Here is a 17,222-nt window from a genome sequence, read left to right on the forward strand (position 1 = left end):
CTATATGGGGCGAATTGACACTATTAACATGCTTCGAAAAAAACTAGCAATAACTTTTCAAGTTTTAGGAGCATGTTGAAATGAAAATTCATACTGGTCGAGGAAACTACAGTTATTGCTCATAGGATTTTATCAATAGCAGATCGCAATTTTTAAGAGCTGCAATAATTTGAACATAAAAACAGATCAACTCACTCCAGTATCCCCTACATACGGAAAACCACATTATAATTAATTGTTCTGTAAGTAAAAAGTGGCAATAACTTTAAGTAAAAGAACGTGAAGTATCTGAACCGAATTTGCGTACAATTAAGCTTTGGTTGGAATGCCACAAGGCAACGTTGTGAACCCAGTTGTGGTCTTTACAATTCCTTTTTTCCTATTGGTCAACCGATATTGACCCAAATTGTTCTCTTTTTATTAAGATTGTGCACCCATCCTAACGTCTTCCTGCTTTTCAAAGCTTGTCTACCCAACTACCGACTTCCTTTGTTCTTCGCTATCCTGGTACACGCTTGAATTCACCGACCGAAGTTCCGGGTATCAAATAACAGATGCTTGACTAGCCACACTTTACAGGCCCGGCCACTCACCGGCGAGGAACAGTCGATATTTGCAAAACTTCTTGAAACCCGAAACCATCCGATGATGAGACACTTGCCAGATTTCCAAAAGGAACGCGGACTCACCACGAAACCTCCCTCATCGTCTTAGGAGCAGAACTGCGTTAATTAGTAAAGGGTTGCGTTTCAAAGGTACTTAAGGGTTCCAATACCTTAAAGTTTTTGACCCTTGAGGGATAGGTAAGTAATATGTACAGAGATTCCAGACATTATTTTCTTCTTATTAAATATGTTCTCAACTTTTCATTTAATATTGATCTGATTTAAATATGTTTTCTTGTTTCGGGCCCCAAGCACATAGACGATTCCATGAAGTGAAATATAGCGATGCGGTGTGCACTTCATTGAAAAATATCACAACTTATGTATTTATTTACCATTGTACGTAGTAACTCAGCTACTATTATTTCTCTCGTTTGCAGTAAGATTGCAAGCACGTAGTGTAAAGTGTTCCCCTGTGCTTTGCATCACTCCATGAATGCCTACAGGGGGTGTAGAGTTAGGGCCCCACACTTTCTTAATCACGGCCGAAGATGAGGGGTGATGTCTTTTTTTATGATGTCTTTACCTCCGAGAGCTTCCTCCAGGTACCCACTTTATACGACGCTGGGTGGGCGTTGGAGCCGCTTGAACAGGTGGATAAAATTCGCCCGCCGGGGATCGAACCCGGGACTCTCGCATGGTAGTCAGACGCCCTAGCGACTGAGCTACCGCGGCTCAGTAAGATTGTACTTATACATTATTGATTTTGCATCTTTCACATCTTTTACCATACAATGAGCAATGTTAATAATTATCTAATACTTGGTAATACTGCACAAGCAAAATATAGTTCATGAGAAAGTTAGGAATACTATTAAAAACATATTACAAGTAATTTTCTAATTAATTTATGAAAGCAGCCAACTTCATAAAACAGCGAGATAAATTGTGTATTATTGTTTTAAAATTGATTGTTCCGTGCATAGTAATCAAAAAATATTTCACAGAGGTTAATGAAGATTGAATTACACTTTGGCCACAGAAATTGCATTGTTATTATTACTATTAAGATTATATTTGGTAGGTAATGACATGGATACAAGGGGTGCTCCAGTGTCCCTGGGGCCTAAGGACTTTCACTTGCACATTTATTTATTTAAAGATGCTCATAAAGAGAACATAAATTCAATTGCACCCTTTACTTTATTATAATGTAATATTTTACTCTAATAATAACAATAATACTGAACGGTAAATGATGTAATTTTTACTTAAATGGTGCTGCATTTCGCTTACAATTCTAACCATATGTGTTTCACTAAATTGTTTATTATTTGTTGTTGTTTTATGTTAGCATCAATAGCCATGAATAACGCATACTCTACTTGACTTGTTAGTGATATGGAAATATGGACTTTATATTATGAAGGTTTGCCTTATGTATAATTTCTATTATTAATAAAATGGCAAAATGCTGTCAAGTAACTTTACCTCTAGCACGCTGTGGAACATATTGATTTTCTAAATCTTTATTTGCCAATCGACACTCGATTTTTCCTCCACTTGGCGTTTCTTCAAGTCTTCGAGAGGCCCTGAACTTAAGTTAAGAACTACTGAAGCCTAGTCTTGTTATGTGCCAGGTCTCTTTTCTGCCTCTTCCTATCCATCCCACCCCTCTTTATCTCAGTTTCTACTTTCTGCTTCTCTCTTTCTCTTTCCATTCTTTATTCTGTTTTTCTCTCTCCCTGTTTTCTTCTCTCTCTCTCTCTCTATCTTATCTCTCTTGCCTTAGCCTTCCTCTTTTCCTCCTTCTGTCGCTCTCTCTTGTGTTAGCACTATTTATAAGAATAACATGTGTAAACATGAATGGATTTACGATGTAATATTCGCTAAAATGTCTAAATTGTGTGCAATAAATGAGCAATAATCTAACGAATAACTCGAGCAGACTACGGTCAAATCTCGTGTAAGATACTGGAGTGTTATTAATCCTTCTAGACATTTGCGACTTAGTTCGATCGATAATAAAATGAAGGAACGAACAAAGCTGTAATAATCTATCGTAACGGAGTAACAATAACGATAAGAACGAAAGGCATTTGTTAATATTGCGAATTACATATGAAACAACAGGAAGTGGTCTGAATATCACCTATTTTTAAAAACTGAAAAAATTCCAGTTGAATAAGCACGTATGCACACACAAGGGACATGTTGAATTTTATTTCCACACAGATATGCTTAGATTAGTTCAACATTCTTTTCTGGTTAATTTACTCCGGTCTGTAAACATACAACGTTAATACGTATTTAAAAATACACAATGATTAACATCCCTAGTATACACACACAGAAAACAGCTGACGCAGCCATAAATAGTATCTATTCATAAATACTCTAATTTTATACAAAGGGAATTTGATGTAAAATATTTAATTGTAAAACTATTTATAGCAATTAAAATTAATGCCAAGTGTTAATTATAAGAAAACTCATCAAGTTTTACTTATCAATATAATATTAGTTGCAAATAAAGAATAAATAATCCAAGCTATATACGCTAAAGTTTTAAAGAAATTAATCTTGCAACATTACATTAAAGATTACAGTAATTATAGTAATTGTTCACACCACAAAACTACTTGTTAGCTGATTCCATAATAAAATTATCATTTGCAATGTTGAATTTTGCAATATAACAACTATTGAAATACTGTTGATGATTTAAAAATGATCTGTGAACCATATTAACTTAAGTTTAATAGGTATATTTCAAAATCTAGTTCAGAATACTTTAGATATCATCATGTAATTGGTTGAAAAATAGATCATTCAAATATTTAATTGCAGTTAGTATAACTTTGTTTGATTACCAGTATCATACATATAATGAAACACTAAACATTTGGGCATGACATGGGCTTATTTGTTTTAGCTTCTGTGAGAGAAAAACACTAGTTGTGAGTATTTCTATGAATAATGATGTTACACAAATAAACAAATTAAGCTCTTGCGTAAGTGACATATATAAAATTGCTGGTCAAAATTGAACTTTTAATATATTTTTCAGAGGCTCAAGTAAAATACATTAGTGACTTAGATCACAAATAATTATGTATGCTTATTCTAATTTTCTATTAATATTTTGTTCTGCAAAGTGACCATGGTTACTCAGTTACAAACCAAAAAAATATTATCGTTCCAAAAGCCCTTGGCTTACGTCAGATATTTTCTTTTCGTCATTTCTGGGTTCCAACATTTATCGTCTGCAGTAGAGTCGACTTACCACATCAATAATTTGCTGCAACGTAAGTCCAAACGTGACTTCCAGTGGATCTGATTCGTTGGACACTGGCCGCTCCAGGGTGTTGTATTTCTCCAGCAGACTGTTGAGCAATCTCTTCTCATGCGATCCCTGATGTGAGCCTGTAACGTGATACGAGATGGTTAGACTTGGAAAGAAGAAAGTTATCATAAATATTCATTTATTAAAAGCTATTTTTGCACAGTGTGCGAATTTAACGGAAGAGATGCCGGCGATTTCTCCTCCACAAAAAAGTTTCATGCCCGGCATATGAAAATTATTTTTATCCATGCCAGGGATGTTTTTATCCCCCTCAAAGAAAATTAAATTGAGAGCATGTAGTAAGTACATGCTTAAAAATGATGTAGATGTATGTAGATTACATGGATATTAAGTTTGATCTTGGCAATGGAAATTGGGTCAAGTTTTTGGTGTTATTAGTTTCATAGCTTCTTTTGTGTATGAGTTTGGGATTTCTTAGAATGTAAATATAAGGCTCATGTAGTAAATGTTTCTAAATTACGTTTATATGTTATCGTAAGATTTAATGGCCTATGTTAGAACGAATGTTCTACTTTAAATAGAGCCGCCAAGCAATTATGTAGTTTTCTGTTTGGTAACATACAGGAAATTTGCATGCTGAAAAGAAACCTACCGCTTGAAGTGAAAAAACAAGTCCGCCACTGAGTGAGCGTCCCCCAAAGCAAAAAAGCTTAATTCGCACAATGATTTAGCACTACATATGCACACAAATGATAGACGTAGCGGTGACGTGCCAGATGGAACCAAGGGGTTGTACCGTCCAAAATACAAGAAAAGTTTGATAAGGACTTTCACCTTCAAGTAAAGGTGATTATTAGTGTATAACAAATGCGATTTATGCAAATAACAACAATGAATTGTAACTAAATTATAACCTAAATTTAATAGTATATAATATGGACAAATTTACAGAAGCCCAGGTTCATCCCCTCCACAAAATGGCGGCCTCAGAGACGGAGTGGTTAGCACAAGGCGCTAGGACAATTGAGATCCCGGGTTCGAATTCCTGCCTGGGCATGGGTGTTCTTTGTGAGTGTCCCTTCATTATCATAAAATCCCTCATCTACATATTCGTGATTAGTCAAAAGTGGCAGAAAAGCTAAGTAAAATAACTAAATCAATCAAAACCTCCTCGCACGTTACCATTCGGAAACGCACAAAAACTGCCCAACGCCACTGCACACGTCTCTTCTTATCACCGCAACCGAATTGCGCACACTTTAGATCCACAATTGCGCACAAATCTCACTGACCTGTTTTGCGCACATATTTTGATCCAACGTTGCCACTTTGATAGCTTTAAAGTTTGTGCGCAAAACTGTTTTTTCTTCTTCAGACAAGTAGAGAGAGAGAAATTATAAATAAAATAGTAAATCTCTTAAGGATTAAATAAAAAATATAATTTGACCAGTAAATGTAGCAAGTCAAGATACAATTTTCATACCAAAAATTCGGGGTATAAAAGCTGTTTAGAATGGGCCATCCTCTCCACACAACAGTTTGCTACTTTGTGTTCTGACGTCAGACGAGGAATGACTATGAGGTTAGGTTAGGCATGATAGGTTAGGTTCCATTAGCATAAATACAATGAAAAATTATTATTTAGGCTAAGAGAACTAAACATAGCTAGCCTAACCTAACAACGTAGGCATTTAGCCTAAAATTAAAAAGATTTCTCACGTGACGTCAGAATACAAGGTTGCTCAAGTATTGTGCGATAAGTAAGACTCGTTTAGAATACAGCAAGAAGGAATATGAAGTGCAAATTCATTTTAGTAGATTTGTCTGCATGTTCTTAGTACAGTGCTGTACAAAAATATAAGGTTTCATCCATTTTTGTCAACCATTACACTGATCCTCTTTTACACGTAAGGGGGATGAGTGATTTCCAGAGGCGTTTGGAATAGTAAATCCAAAACAAATTCCAAAGATGTCTTAGAAGTCAAATTAATTGACTTTGGATGTTTTGTTTTAAGTCCAGTTTATGCACAGAGAGGCTAATCTGGACTGGACCTACAGTTTAAAGTGTTATCCGAACCATTATGTGACTCCACTGAGATTCGAAGCCGGGACCCGTTGATTACAGTGCGATGATGTTGCCAGATTTTACATCTGACAACATCGCCTCGCAATTCTGTACATTGTGACAGCTTGTCAACGGCTTATCAGATATCACTGATAAAACCGGAAAAGTGTGCGCAATCCGGCTGTATCCCTTCTTATTTCCGATTTTGTTCATATCCTTCTTTCACCTAATATGTTCTAGAATTTTCCCTCGGAACGCCATAGCAGTTTAGACTACGCAGCGCTCTAATGGGTCTGCTAGGAACAGACGTATGACGCATGCATTTTTCCTGGTCCAGATCTCTAGTACTTCCTGTGTTTAACCTCGTAATATTCCTTCTGCGCGTAAAAGGGTTGGTGCAGTGCATTAAGCCAAAATAGCCTTTCAAAATGGAGGAAGCAGCGTTGGATAAAAAAACAAACAAACAAGAAGGCAACTCTCTTGGACACGATTCGGAGCTCGTTCTATCTGAAAAGCATTTCGCGCGCTCTCGTCGGATGTGGAAAACCACGCTGGTTAACAAGGAAAACGACTCTCATGACCCAACATGGGTTTTCCAGGCGTCTGCTGAGGTCTCTTTAATTAACGCTGAAATTTCATCTCGACGTCCTGGCAGGAAGATATGGGTTTTGGTTGTAGGCGAGAACGTATGGGACGATCTGGTTGCTTTTGAGTGTGTTTCTGTGGAGGACAACAACCGCATGAACAACTCGATCGTCGAAAGAAAAATAAAGGCTAGGTAACTCTCGGTCGACTATCAGAATGTGAAATGACATTCTTGTCCGCATTGAAACCTTTCAAAATGCTTCGAAAATAGATTTTCTGAATGCCCCATCTCAAATACCTCCTCCTATTATCAGCTAATTTCCTCCTATTTTGTCTATCGCTTCCAATTTCTCGAGTTTCGTTGTACAGTCACCGGCAATAACAATGGGTAACCTGAAATGTACTTGCTTCCCTGCATGGCGTTATGTGTGTTGCGTAACTCTACGTCGGAGACGGAACTTGTCATTGTATATTTGCTATTCCTGTTAAGTCATCGCCCTTGAGTAGGCAACACACATATCGCCATGAGGAGAAGCGAGCATTTCAGGATCTAAGTGTCGCATTTTTATTGCTGGTGACTGTACTATCTTCGTAATTATTAAATACTAGTATAGAAGCAAAGTGTGTGTGTGCACACACACACACACACACACACACACAAATTGAAAGGCATTTTCCTAGGAGTGACCCGAAATTTCATATCAACAATTCATATATTAGTTTTATAATTTATTAATATTGCCGTGAATGTATAGCCTATATGAATATGCATGTAGGGTAGGTACGTGGGAGTACTCAAAGAATTTTGCAATGGCGGAACAAGCCTTTTCCCAGGAGGATAAACAACATTTTTTCCAGGATGGAAAATGCTTTATTTTGAATTATCTGAAAAGGTAATAAATATTAAATTAATAAATAAACGAACCAAACATAATACAACAAATACGTGATGATTTTTGTCTCCAGGGACTTAATATATAAAACACGCATAATTAATAACCATAATATGTACGAAATTCTCACTTCCAAAGTAGACAGTTTCTGGCTTAACTCTCGAAATATCATAAATTGTAAATGAAGAAATATCAAACTGACAGTACACCTGACAGACTAGAATACTGCTGGATACCAGTGGTTCCCCAGGAGGTCTGAATCAGATCGGGTTATGGAATTTTTAAATAATAAAACGAAACTAGAATAAATGAAATTTATAAATTTGGGTTAAATAACTAAAATCCAAATCATTATAATCCTTGTTGCATTTACCACTTGAATTTTCATTTTCAATTTAAGTCTCACTTTCATTTTAATTTTCATTTTAATCCTAATCTTAATGATGTAATTTGACAGTCTTATTTCGACCTTATTGGATTCCATTAATATTATTTGTAACAATTAGGTAGGTAGGGTAGATATGCTTACATCATAACAGAATAAAAATAAAGTTAATTCCACAATAACATTAATTCTATAAGTATACACTGTATGTTAACATGTATGTAGCCTATCATATTATGTATGTATCATATCATATTATGTATGTACGCTTACATTTGTGTTCTTGTATATACACGAAACTGATTTCCATATAAACAAAATAAATAAGCAAACACGGAATACTAGAAATACGTATGATCTATTCTGGAAGCTAGAGTGAATCAAACACCTTATTGCAAAGTGTAAAACCAACGAATCTCAATTCCTATAACCCAACTAATAAACAATTACCATATCGCTGGACCTAGTACCTATACATAAATTCATTCAATTACTACCCTCACAACATATTTACAACTGTTCTAGTGGTTTTATTTTATTTATTTACTCGTAACCTCCCAAGAATAAAATTTAAAAACATAACATACATACAATAACTAACCAAATTCCAAACTATCCATATGCTAACAGAGACGACTTGTTCTGGATACCAAAATAAGTCTTGATATTAATACACATTTAACTATTATAACATGAAATACATCATAACCAAATTATGTGTGTAACATTGTTTTACTTCTTTTCTTTTCTTTTGTAGTATATATGTATTGTATATTATAAATAAAGAATTTAAAGAAAGGAAAAGTGGCGGAACCGATAAATTCAGAGCAATCTACGTCCTGGTTTATTTAAAGGCACCAGGACATACCTAAGCGCATACCCTCGAATGTATGCGGGTGGAAGCGGATCTACTTCGGGGACTCCCCCTTTAAAAATATTAAAGATATTAATATTAAGGTATTAAATAAATAGCGCAATGAAGAGAAGGAAAATTTTCACTCCTCGTTCTCCAGAGACGGGGCAAGGGCCCTCCTTAAGGGGAAATCTGGAAAGGCAGTCAAAAGTTAACCTTTCTACCACGCATTCTTGAAGGTAAAGGAGACTCTAGAAGCTGAACCCACAGCCAGCATCATCCTTTGCAGGGTTGTGTGGTGCCTTGTACATTGTGTGCTGAGTGTGAGCACAGTCTCAGTTTTCATAAGTGGTGAAGAGTTCCAATCTCTTAGCTGTTTTACTTCGTTGTTTATAAACACGCCAGCTTCTGCGAACGGCATGGTGATTTTAGAAAACTAAACACTCCAAGAAATAAAGATTTTGAAGTGCATGCCTGCGTATGAACTTAACTTTCTCAACCAATAAGTACAAAATATATATTTTCTTAACCCCCTGAGTAAACGAATGGAAGGATTGGAGAAACTAGAACATGGCGCCTAGAACTCAGCCATGTCTTCTTAGATCATCCTTGGTTTTCAATCTTTCTCTCCAGGATGCAATATTTTCTTCCCTTTAATAACCCTCATAAATAATACCTGAGGCCAGATATCCTGACGGCAGTTCAGGAGCTAAAGGAAAAAGAGATCGTGCTTCATTTCGTTCAGCTCCCAGTACAATGTTCCCACAACTTCAATTATTAATTTCTCCTGGAACCCAGGAACCTTCGAGTCAGTTTTGAAATGGATGGAACGAAACAGAGGCAAAGACTTGGATATCCTCTTGCGACTTCATTACAACTGCACAAGGAAACTATATGCATTGGTCTCATTTTGTGTTTAATATACTGCGTAAAAGTTCAGTTTATGCAAAATAGGTTAATTGGGATTGACTTTGTAGCTGGTAGCTGGAATCAAGCCGATGAACCGTTGCTTCTCTTTTACTTTGATCTCAACGCGACGAACAATTATGAAATGACTGATTCATTTGGCTTGATTTACTTCACTTTTCTGCCACTTCTGGCTAATCCGAAGACGAGAATAAATGTTTATATGATGAAATTGGTGAATTGAGAGTCACAACCACTCCACCATGGAGGCCGGCAAGTATGGCATGAAGATGAAGAGGTATAGATGACGCGTTTACTTGGTTAACGTCCAAGATCTGAAGAGAGTTGCCGCCACGAACGTGGGTGGGGATAAACAGGGGGCGAGTTGTTTTCGTCCAATCACATTCAACCTTCAGCCAATGGGCGCAGCTGTCATTCTGCTCGTCTACTCCACGTGGAGTCTCAGTCCAATATAGGAGCCAGTGGGTGTGTGAAGGGGTGCTTGAGCAACACTTATATTCCAGTAAGCGCCCCCTCCGTACCACAAGTTTTCATTTAAATAGTAATAATAACAAACATAATAACGAATATATGTGAAAGCAAATTTACTACAGTACATATTGAAATAACGTGACCCGTCCCTGCAATTCCGGCGGGCATACACGTGTCTAAAGTGCAATCCAATGTCAATTACCCCATCTATAACCATTGTTTTCATTTACTATTTTTTAAAACAAACTGTTTTAAATCAGTGATGTGCACGTTTTCAAACTGTTTCATATAGTGCAATAAAATATCAATTACTTATGTAAATTACTCGCGGAAATATTTATATTTTCCCATATTTTAGTAGTACGAGGGCTGTGGTAACGTTTTTGCAATCAATATGAAAAAATACATGTGAAATTCTGGGAATGGCTTTATTGTCTTTCAAAGTATTCACCCTTAAGATCGATACACTTTTGCATACGCTCAAACCAATTTTGAAAGCAGTAAGACTTCAAGCTTTTCTGGTGACGAATGATGTACAGATTCTCTCGGGCTATTTTGGAAGCATTTTTCCCACTCTGAAGCTGATTGATACCGCAGAAACCGCTGTTCGGAATGCGTCAACAGTTGCTTCAGGCGACACAAATCGCTCACCATGCATCTTATTTTTCATGTGTGGGAACAAAAAGAAGTAATTTTGTGATAAATCAGGTGAGTACGGACAATGAGTCATTAATTCGACATTTTTGCTGGACAAAAAATCAAAAGTTTGGTGTGCTGAGTGGGAATTGGCGTTGTCGTGGTGAAGAATAATGCGACGATTTTGGTTTGTTTTACGCAATTCATTGATGACCTCTGTCAAACAAATTGTTGTATACCACTCAGCATTTACAGTCATTCGATCTTCTAAAGCTATTCTTGCCACATGTCCGGTATAACCGAAGAAACAAGCAATCATTTGCTTGGTAGCACTCCTCGAACGAACTACTTTTGTTGGTATCGGCTCACTTTGAAAAACCCAAACAGTGGATTGCTGTTTAGTTTCGAGTTCGTATGAATAGATCCAAGTTTCGTCCCCTGTAACGATGTAGAACATCAAATTTGACTTGCCTCGGTTGAATTTTGAGCATTTCTTAACACCAATTTATACGAGCCTGTTTTTGAGCTTCGGTCAAGTTGTGTGGGATCCAACGGCTTGAAAGTTTCCGTACGTTCAGATGACCATGCAAAATCGTATGTATTGCTTTCATGACATTGTTCAAGGTTGCCTGAATCTCACGGTATGTCACATGCTGATCTCACTCAATCATTTCACGCACAGCATCAACATTACTGGCAACAACAGACGTGGATGGACGACCTTCACGAAATTCACGACCACGCTGGAATTCGGAAAACCAATTTCACACAGTCCTATTGGATGGTGCTTCATCCCCAAAAGCCAAATGAAGTCGCTCGATGCATTGTTTCGGTGTTAAACTACATTTGAAATCATAAAAAATCATTGCCCGATAGTGTTCACGAGAAATTTTCATTTCTTACACGAAACTACTTCTTCATACTGCTGTAAAAAATAAACGAATAGGTTTAAATAAACATTCAAGATAATTTAAACATAAAAAAGGTCTATTCTTCAGAGTTTTATAATAGCGGAACACTAGCGCCACTGTTGGTGGTAGTTTGCAGAAACCTTTCCAGCAGCCCTCGTACTGTCTTTTCAAATATCTATAAGTATATTTCACTAATGCTTAGCTGCGAGAGGGTTTTAAATGTGAGGAGGCGGAATAATTAATGCTCTTGCCCCTTACCAATATTTAATAGAGACTATACAAGCGAGTTAGGAGATGACCATTTACGAGCCAGTAAGATAGCTAAACGCTGATAATTATAAACCCAAAGTGCCACACTGTACCTGATTTATTTCGTGGTTCCTTGGCTGAGACGCGACGCGGCGCTGTGTCGGTTCATTGAAGGTTTAAGCCCACATTTATGCACAGATAGATTAATCGGGACTGGAGCTACAGTTTAAAGTATAATGCAAACTACTATGTACCTACACCGGGGACCGAACTCGATAACCCTTGATCACAAGTCTATGACGCCACCACTACGCCATCGGCGAGGATCCTGTAAACATTTATATACTCCCCAATGATACATGGGCTGTCCAGTGTTCTAATTATTCAATTAATATCGGGAGATGAACAGGACCATGCAGTCCAGTATTATTTGCCATTTACATACAGGTTGTTCCGCTATGAGTAGCGAAAATTGTAATCCGATGTCGTTAGTATCACTCCAACAACAAAACAATAATATTTTTGTTTTATAAATGAAGAAGGACATAATCTTGCTTACACCTCTACAAGAAACCAGCAATGTATATTTTGAGGAAACGTCCCTCGTATCCGACGTTTGCGAGAGACACAGAGAAGGGAGGCACGGTAGGCGGCCTTTATTTGAAATCGATGCTAACTTGATGGAAAGTTTCCCCTTAATATTGCTCTGCTTAATGGCGGAGGTTAAAAACGTCTTGTTTATCTTACTTCCTCTCGAAATCGGCTGCATCCTTTTTCATGAAAATGGAAGAAGGGCAAGGCAGAATGGATGAAAGAGGAAGAAGAAGATTTTCCGTCAGGTTTACATCTGCCGAAAGGAAATCGAATTAAAGTCTGATCTTCGTTTTTCCAAGATTATTGGATCTCTGCTCTCAGGTATTAAAATCAATACTTGCAAGAGAAGGATTGTGGAAGAAACACCCCCTTTCCTACCTTCCAGAGAGATGTCTTTTCTGCCAAAAGAGAAGGAAAGATGTCGCAGATGTTGCATTTTACAAAATAAATATACAAGAGTTCCTCTCCTCGCTGCAATGAGGCCAAGAAACATTCAAGAATAGTGGACACAGAAGTATGGGTAGAGGCAAAGAAATAAGCACCAAGGAAATAAAGGTAAGCGGAAAAAGCATGGAGGGAAAGATTGCAAATGAATATAGACGAGAGCAATCAACTCAACTAAGCCAGGAAAAGTAGTTACTATTTGGGGTCGAACATTCACAAAGAAATGTACAGTCACCGGCAATAAAAAATGCGACACCTAGATCCTGAAATGTTTGCTTCCCTGCAAGACGTTATGTGTGTTGCTTAACTCTACTGCGATAAGTGGATTTTAGCAAATTTTCAATGGCAACTTCTACATCTGCAGCAGAGTTACGCAACATTGAACGCCTAGATGTCCCATTTTTATTGCTGGTGCAAATCTCAAGAAATGCACAAGAAGAAACATCTTAGCAGTTTCCGTAAATCCCACTATAGTTTTGTCCACCATATTGTAAAAGCAATATGTTTTTATAGAAAATAAATAAATTCCAGAGAAAAGAAATTTAGTGCCCAGAAATGCACAAGGAGTATGTTATTGAAAGTTCTCAAAAACATACTGAATGTATTACAAAATAGCCACCACAAAGGAAAGTAGAGTTTTTTAAAAATAAAAATTTGATAAATTCTTTTAAATTTTATCATAATGCTTAGCCCCCAGTAGCATAAAGAACGATTTAGAATGGAGAAGCTCGAAGGGGAATAAAAATAGGAAGCGAAAAATCCTGGACATGAACAACAGAGAAAAGGAATAAACGTTAAACAAAAATACAGTGAAGGAAAAAAGGTGAAAAAATAATCTCAAAAATCAATAAACCCTATAAATAAATTAGTTATAATTCTTGATGAGAGAACGGAAAAGTCGCGAAGAAATATGTCAACAGACTAAATTACGGGAGTGGATAGCTCATAATGGACAAGGAATAAACGAGGGGGTTACTCAAGTAATGAAAACGAGATAATTTCACATTCTTACCAAATTTTAAGTACATTGTACATGGATGATAAGTTTTCAGTAACCTTTGATAAATATTCCATTCTGATACTCCCATTTCTTTTTTCAACTTTCATGCATTTTTATTGACACGTTAAACGTTATTACAGATTATTTAATACAGTAGAAATTATTTTGAAATTTCTATGTCTTCATTGCATACGTTTTATGATGCATTTGTAAATCAAGCGGTCAAGAAACAAAGTTGTAACTAATATCACAGAGACAATAAAATCGTCAGCCGTTTTGCTCTCTTTTACGCATTGTTCTTTCCAATGGAATTTTCAAGGTACATAAATGCTGCCATCTGTTCATAATAGGTTTAACTAACTATATTCTCGAAACAACGTATTCTCGTTGCAACTATCTGTCTTTCACTAATTGTCTTCATTAACGAAAGGGAAAATATAAATTTATGTTAATCATAAACGGAAGTCTGCGACCATATAATACTTTTCTAATGAAGGCCAAGTAAATTATGTGACCGATTCGGAGTACGCTGCTATACCGCCTTTGTTACAACCTGTCCAGCTTCCCGCGCTTGCCGATCGCTGGCTTTTCTAGCAGATACCACGCGGCATTGCCGCTGCAGACCGCGCAAACTCCGTGCTGGTGAAAGCCGAAGCCAGGCTGTCAATAAAATACGCGGAAATGCACAAATATACACAATTCCCCTTACTGAATGTTCCAGCTAAGATGACACTAAACACAAAAAGGACACAAACAAATATAACCAGAATAAATTCCATTTTGGATACTTTAAAACGCACACTAATCAGCACCACGCTTCTTCAAAAAGACACAAACAGAACACGTGAGTTAGAGCGCAACGTGGCAACAGCGTCTACGTAAACGCCTCTCTTCTGCCTTCCATTCGCTCCTCGCTGCCCAGCAGACGACTTTTCCCTCGTTTCTCATTGGCACCAAAACTGTCGAGCCATCACTAGCGCGGGAAACGGGACAGGTTCTAACAAACGCGGTGTACTTTGATTCTTTTGTTGGTGTCTAAGGGAAAACGTGACGTCAGAATGCAACACTGAATAAATATGTATGATATCGCTTTGAGAAACTCCCAGTAGGCGCTGGTTGGCATCTGCGGAAGTGGGTGTCGTTAAAGATTTATTTCCAACAGGAGGAAGAACCGTTCTCTTTATAAAAAGAATTCCCTGGGTAGAAACTGGCAAATATAAATGCGTAAATATTGCGTTCATCTATGCGTGTACATCAATGCGTAAGGAACACTAATTAATAAAACTGGTGCAGGCATGTTACACCGTAAACTACAAATATCTTCAGAAGTTTGCACTATATATTTACATCCCTTTGCTTTTGTAAAGTGAAGAATGGGCCTCCCTGATGACGCAGCGGTACCGTCGTTGCCTTGTAATCAGTGGGTCCCGGATTCAATACTCGATGGAGGCACATGGTGGCTAGTTTCCTACTGTAAACTGTAGGTCAAGTAACGATTAGCCTATCTGTGCATAAAGTGGACTTAAGACTCATACAAACTTATATAGTGCACTATGAATTGAATATGAATAATATTTTAATTTTTTAAGTTTTGCCCAAAAGTTAGTAACCAATGGGTTTATTACTATGCCACATGACCTATTTTATCTCTTAATCATTAATCATCGTCGCGATTAAATCAAGAGCAAAAAGCAACGTAAAATAACCCAAATTGAAATAAATGATGGTTAAAAACTGTTGAAGAAACAAAAAATAATAATTTGTCATCTATTTTAAACTGCGTAAATATCATAAAATATTTTCATGTCTTCTTTAAGATATACACAACATAATTCTTAATAATGGAAATAGGATTGGGGTGACCTCAATTCGCTCATTAAATGTTGGAGTAAGCATAACCTGGTAACAGATGGAAGTGTAATGAAATGTATTGGTACTTTGAAGAACCATTCCGCATTTGACAGTGTGTGGCTTATAAGAAGATTCTGATGATAAAGGTGGAACACAACTGAGAAAGCTAAATTATGAAAAAATCGAGCGTCTGAACTGTTGACCTATTTACAAGCTGTAAGTACATTTCATGTTTCTGATGAGCAGTATTGTGTATAAGACAATATTCTCTGAATGGACAGCGTTGAATGACAAAATTCAATACGCACTGGCACAGGAGCACATAAATACATTTCAAACGGAGCCAAATGTGTGCTTTTACGTTTTGGTCGCTGAGATAATGAGGGAGCAGATAACAGCTTATGCAAGGGCAACAAAACAAATGCAATTATTGGTATTTGCCTACAAAGCAATATGTAAAATGTCGCGCAGTAGCATCATAATGAGCTATGCAATGACCGGTGCACTTGTACGCCCAATAACCATATTTAAGCAATGACCAAACAGATAACTACGATATAAACACAGTTCTGCAAATTGTATATCAACCATGAACTTGAAATAATGCTTAGCCAACCATAAACTCGTTTGCATGGTGAACACACAACACACACCACAGAAGCGTACCGACTCCTGGTCTTGTAATGCGTTGTTGGTAGAAGAGTATGCACATATGAACTTCTTCAAACGGCTGTACATTAGTGAGAATAAAATGACTGGGGAAAACTGTCAATATTATTATCGCATTATGTTACCTAGGCTTAATCACGTTAAAATGTCGTTTTCTCTCATCATTGGCGGACATTCCATCTACCCAGGGGGTGGAGCTCCCCGATGGCGCAGTGGTAGCGTCGTCGCCTTGCAATCAAGGGGTCCCGGGTTTGATACCCAGTGGAGGCACATGGTACAGTAGTTCGGATTCTACTTTAAATTGTAGGTCCAGTCCCGTTTAGCCTACTTTGCATAAAGTGGACTTATTACACCCAATCAATCAATCAAACTACCCAGGGGTAGCTCAACTCCCATCTAGGGAGTGAGTCGTCAGCTGACATTGAATATTTTTGTCAACTTAGTGTGAAAAGAAACATAAAATATCATACATTTTGGCACAATACATAAAATGCGTACATACGTGATATAAGAAGGGGTGAGTGGGTGTTTTGTAGCTCCCGTTTCCCTGTTTTGGAAAAAGGGTACGCCACTATCTCCCATAGTGGGGAACGAGACGTAAGTTTCCTCTTATTGGACCACCTCGAGCACCTCAGACACGGTGTAAAGTATGAGACAACTGATAAAATACGATAAGTATCCACACTACAATATATATTTCCTCTCCATTAACACTATGTCACGTTACCCGGTTTTATCACTAAAAATGTTACCTTCTTTTGCGGAGAATAACAAGAC

General features: G+C 37.3%; 1 protein-coding gene across 1 annotated transcript in view; it reads right to left on the reverse strand.

The window, feature by feature from the left end:
- The window catches only part of nAChRalpha6 (nicotinic acetylcholine receptor alpha6), a 395,829-nt gene that overhangs the window by 60,007 nt on the left and 318,600 nt on the right, over positions 1-17,222 (reverse strand). The window contains exon 2 of the mRNA XM_083130645.1: positions 3,892-4,031. Coding sequence (XP_082986771.1) covers positions 3,892-4,031 — 140 coding nt within the window. The remainder of the gene's footprint in view (positions 1-3,891; positions 4,032-17,222) is intronic.

Source organism: Lepisma saccharinum, chromosome 11, assembly GCF_977018435.1.
Source record: "Lepisma saccharinum chromosome 11, izLepSacc3.1, whole genome shotgun sequence".
NCBI classification, from domain to species: Eukaryota; Metazoa; Arthropoda; class Insecta; order Zygentoma; family Lepismatidae; genus Lepisma; species Lepisma saccharinum.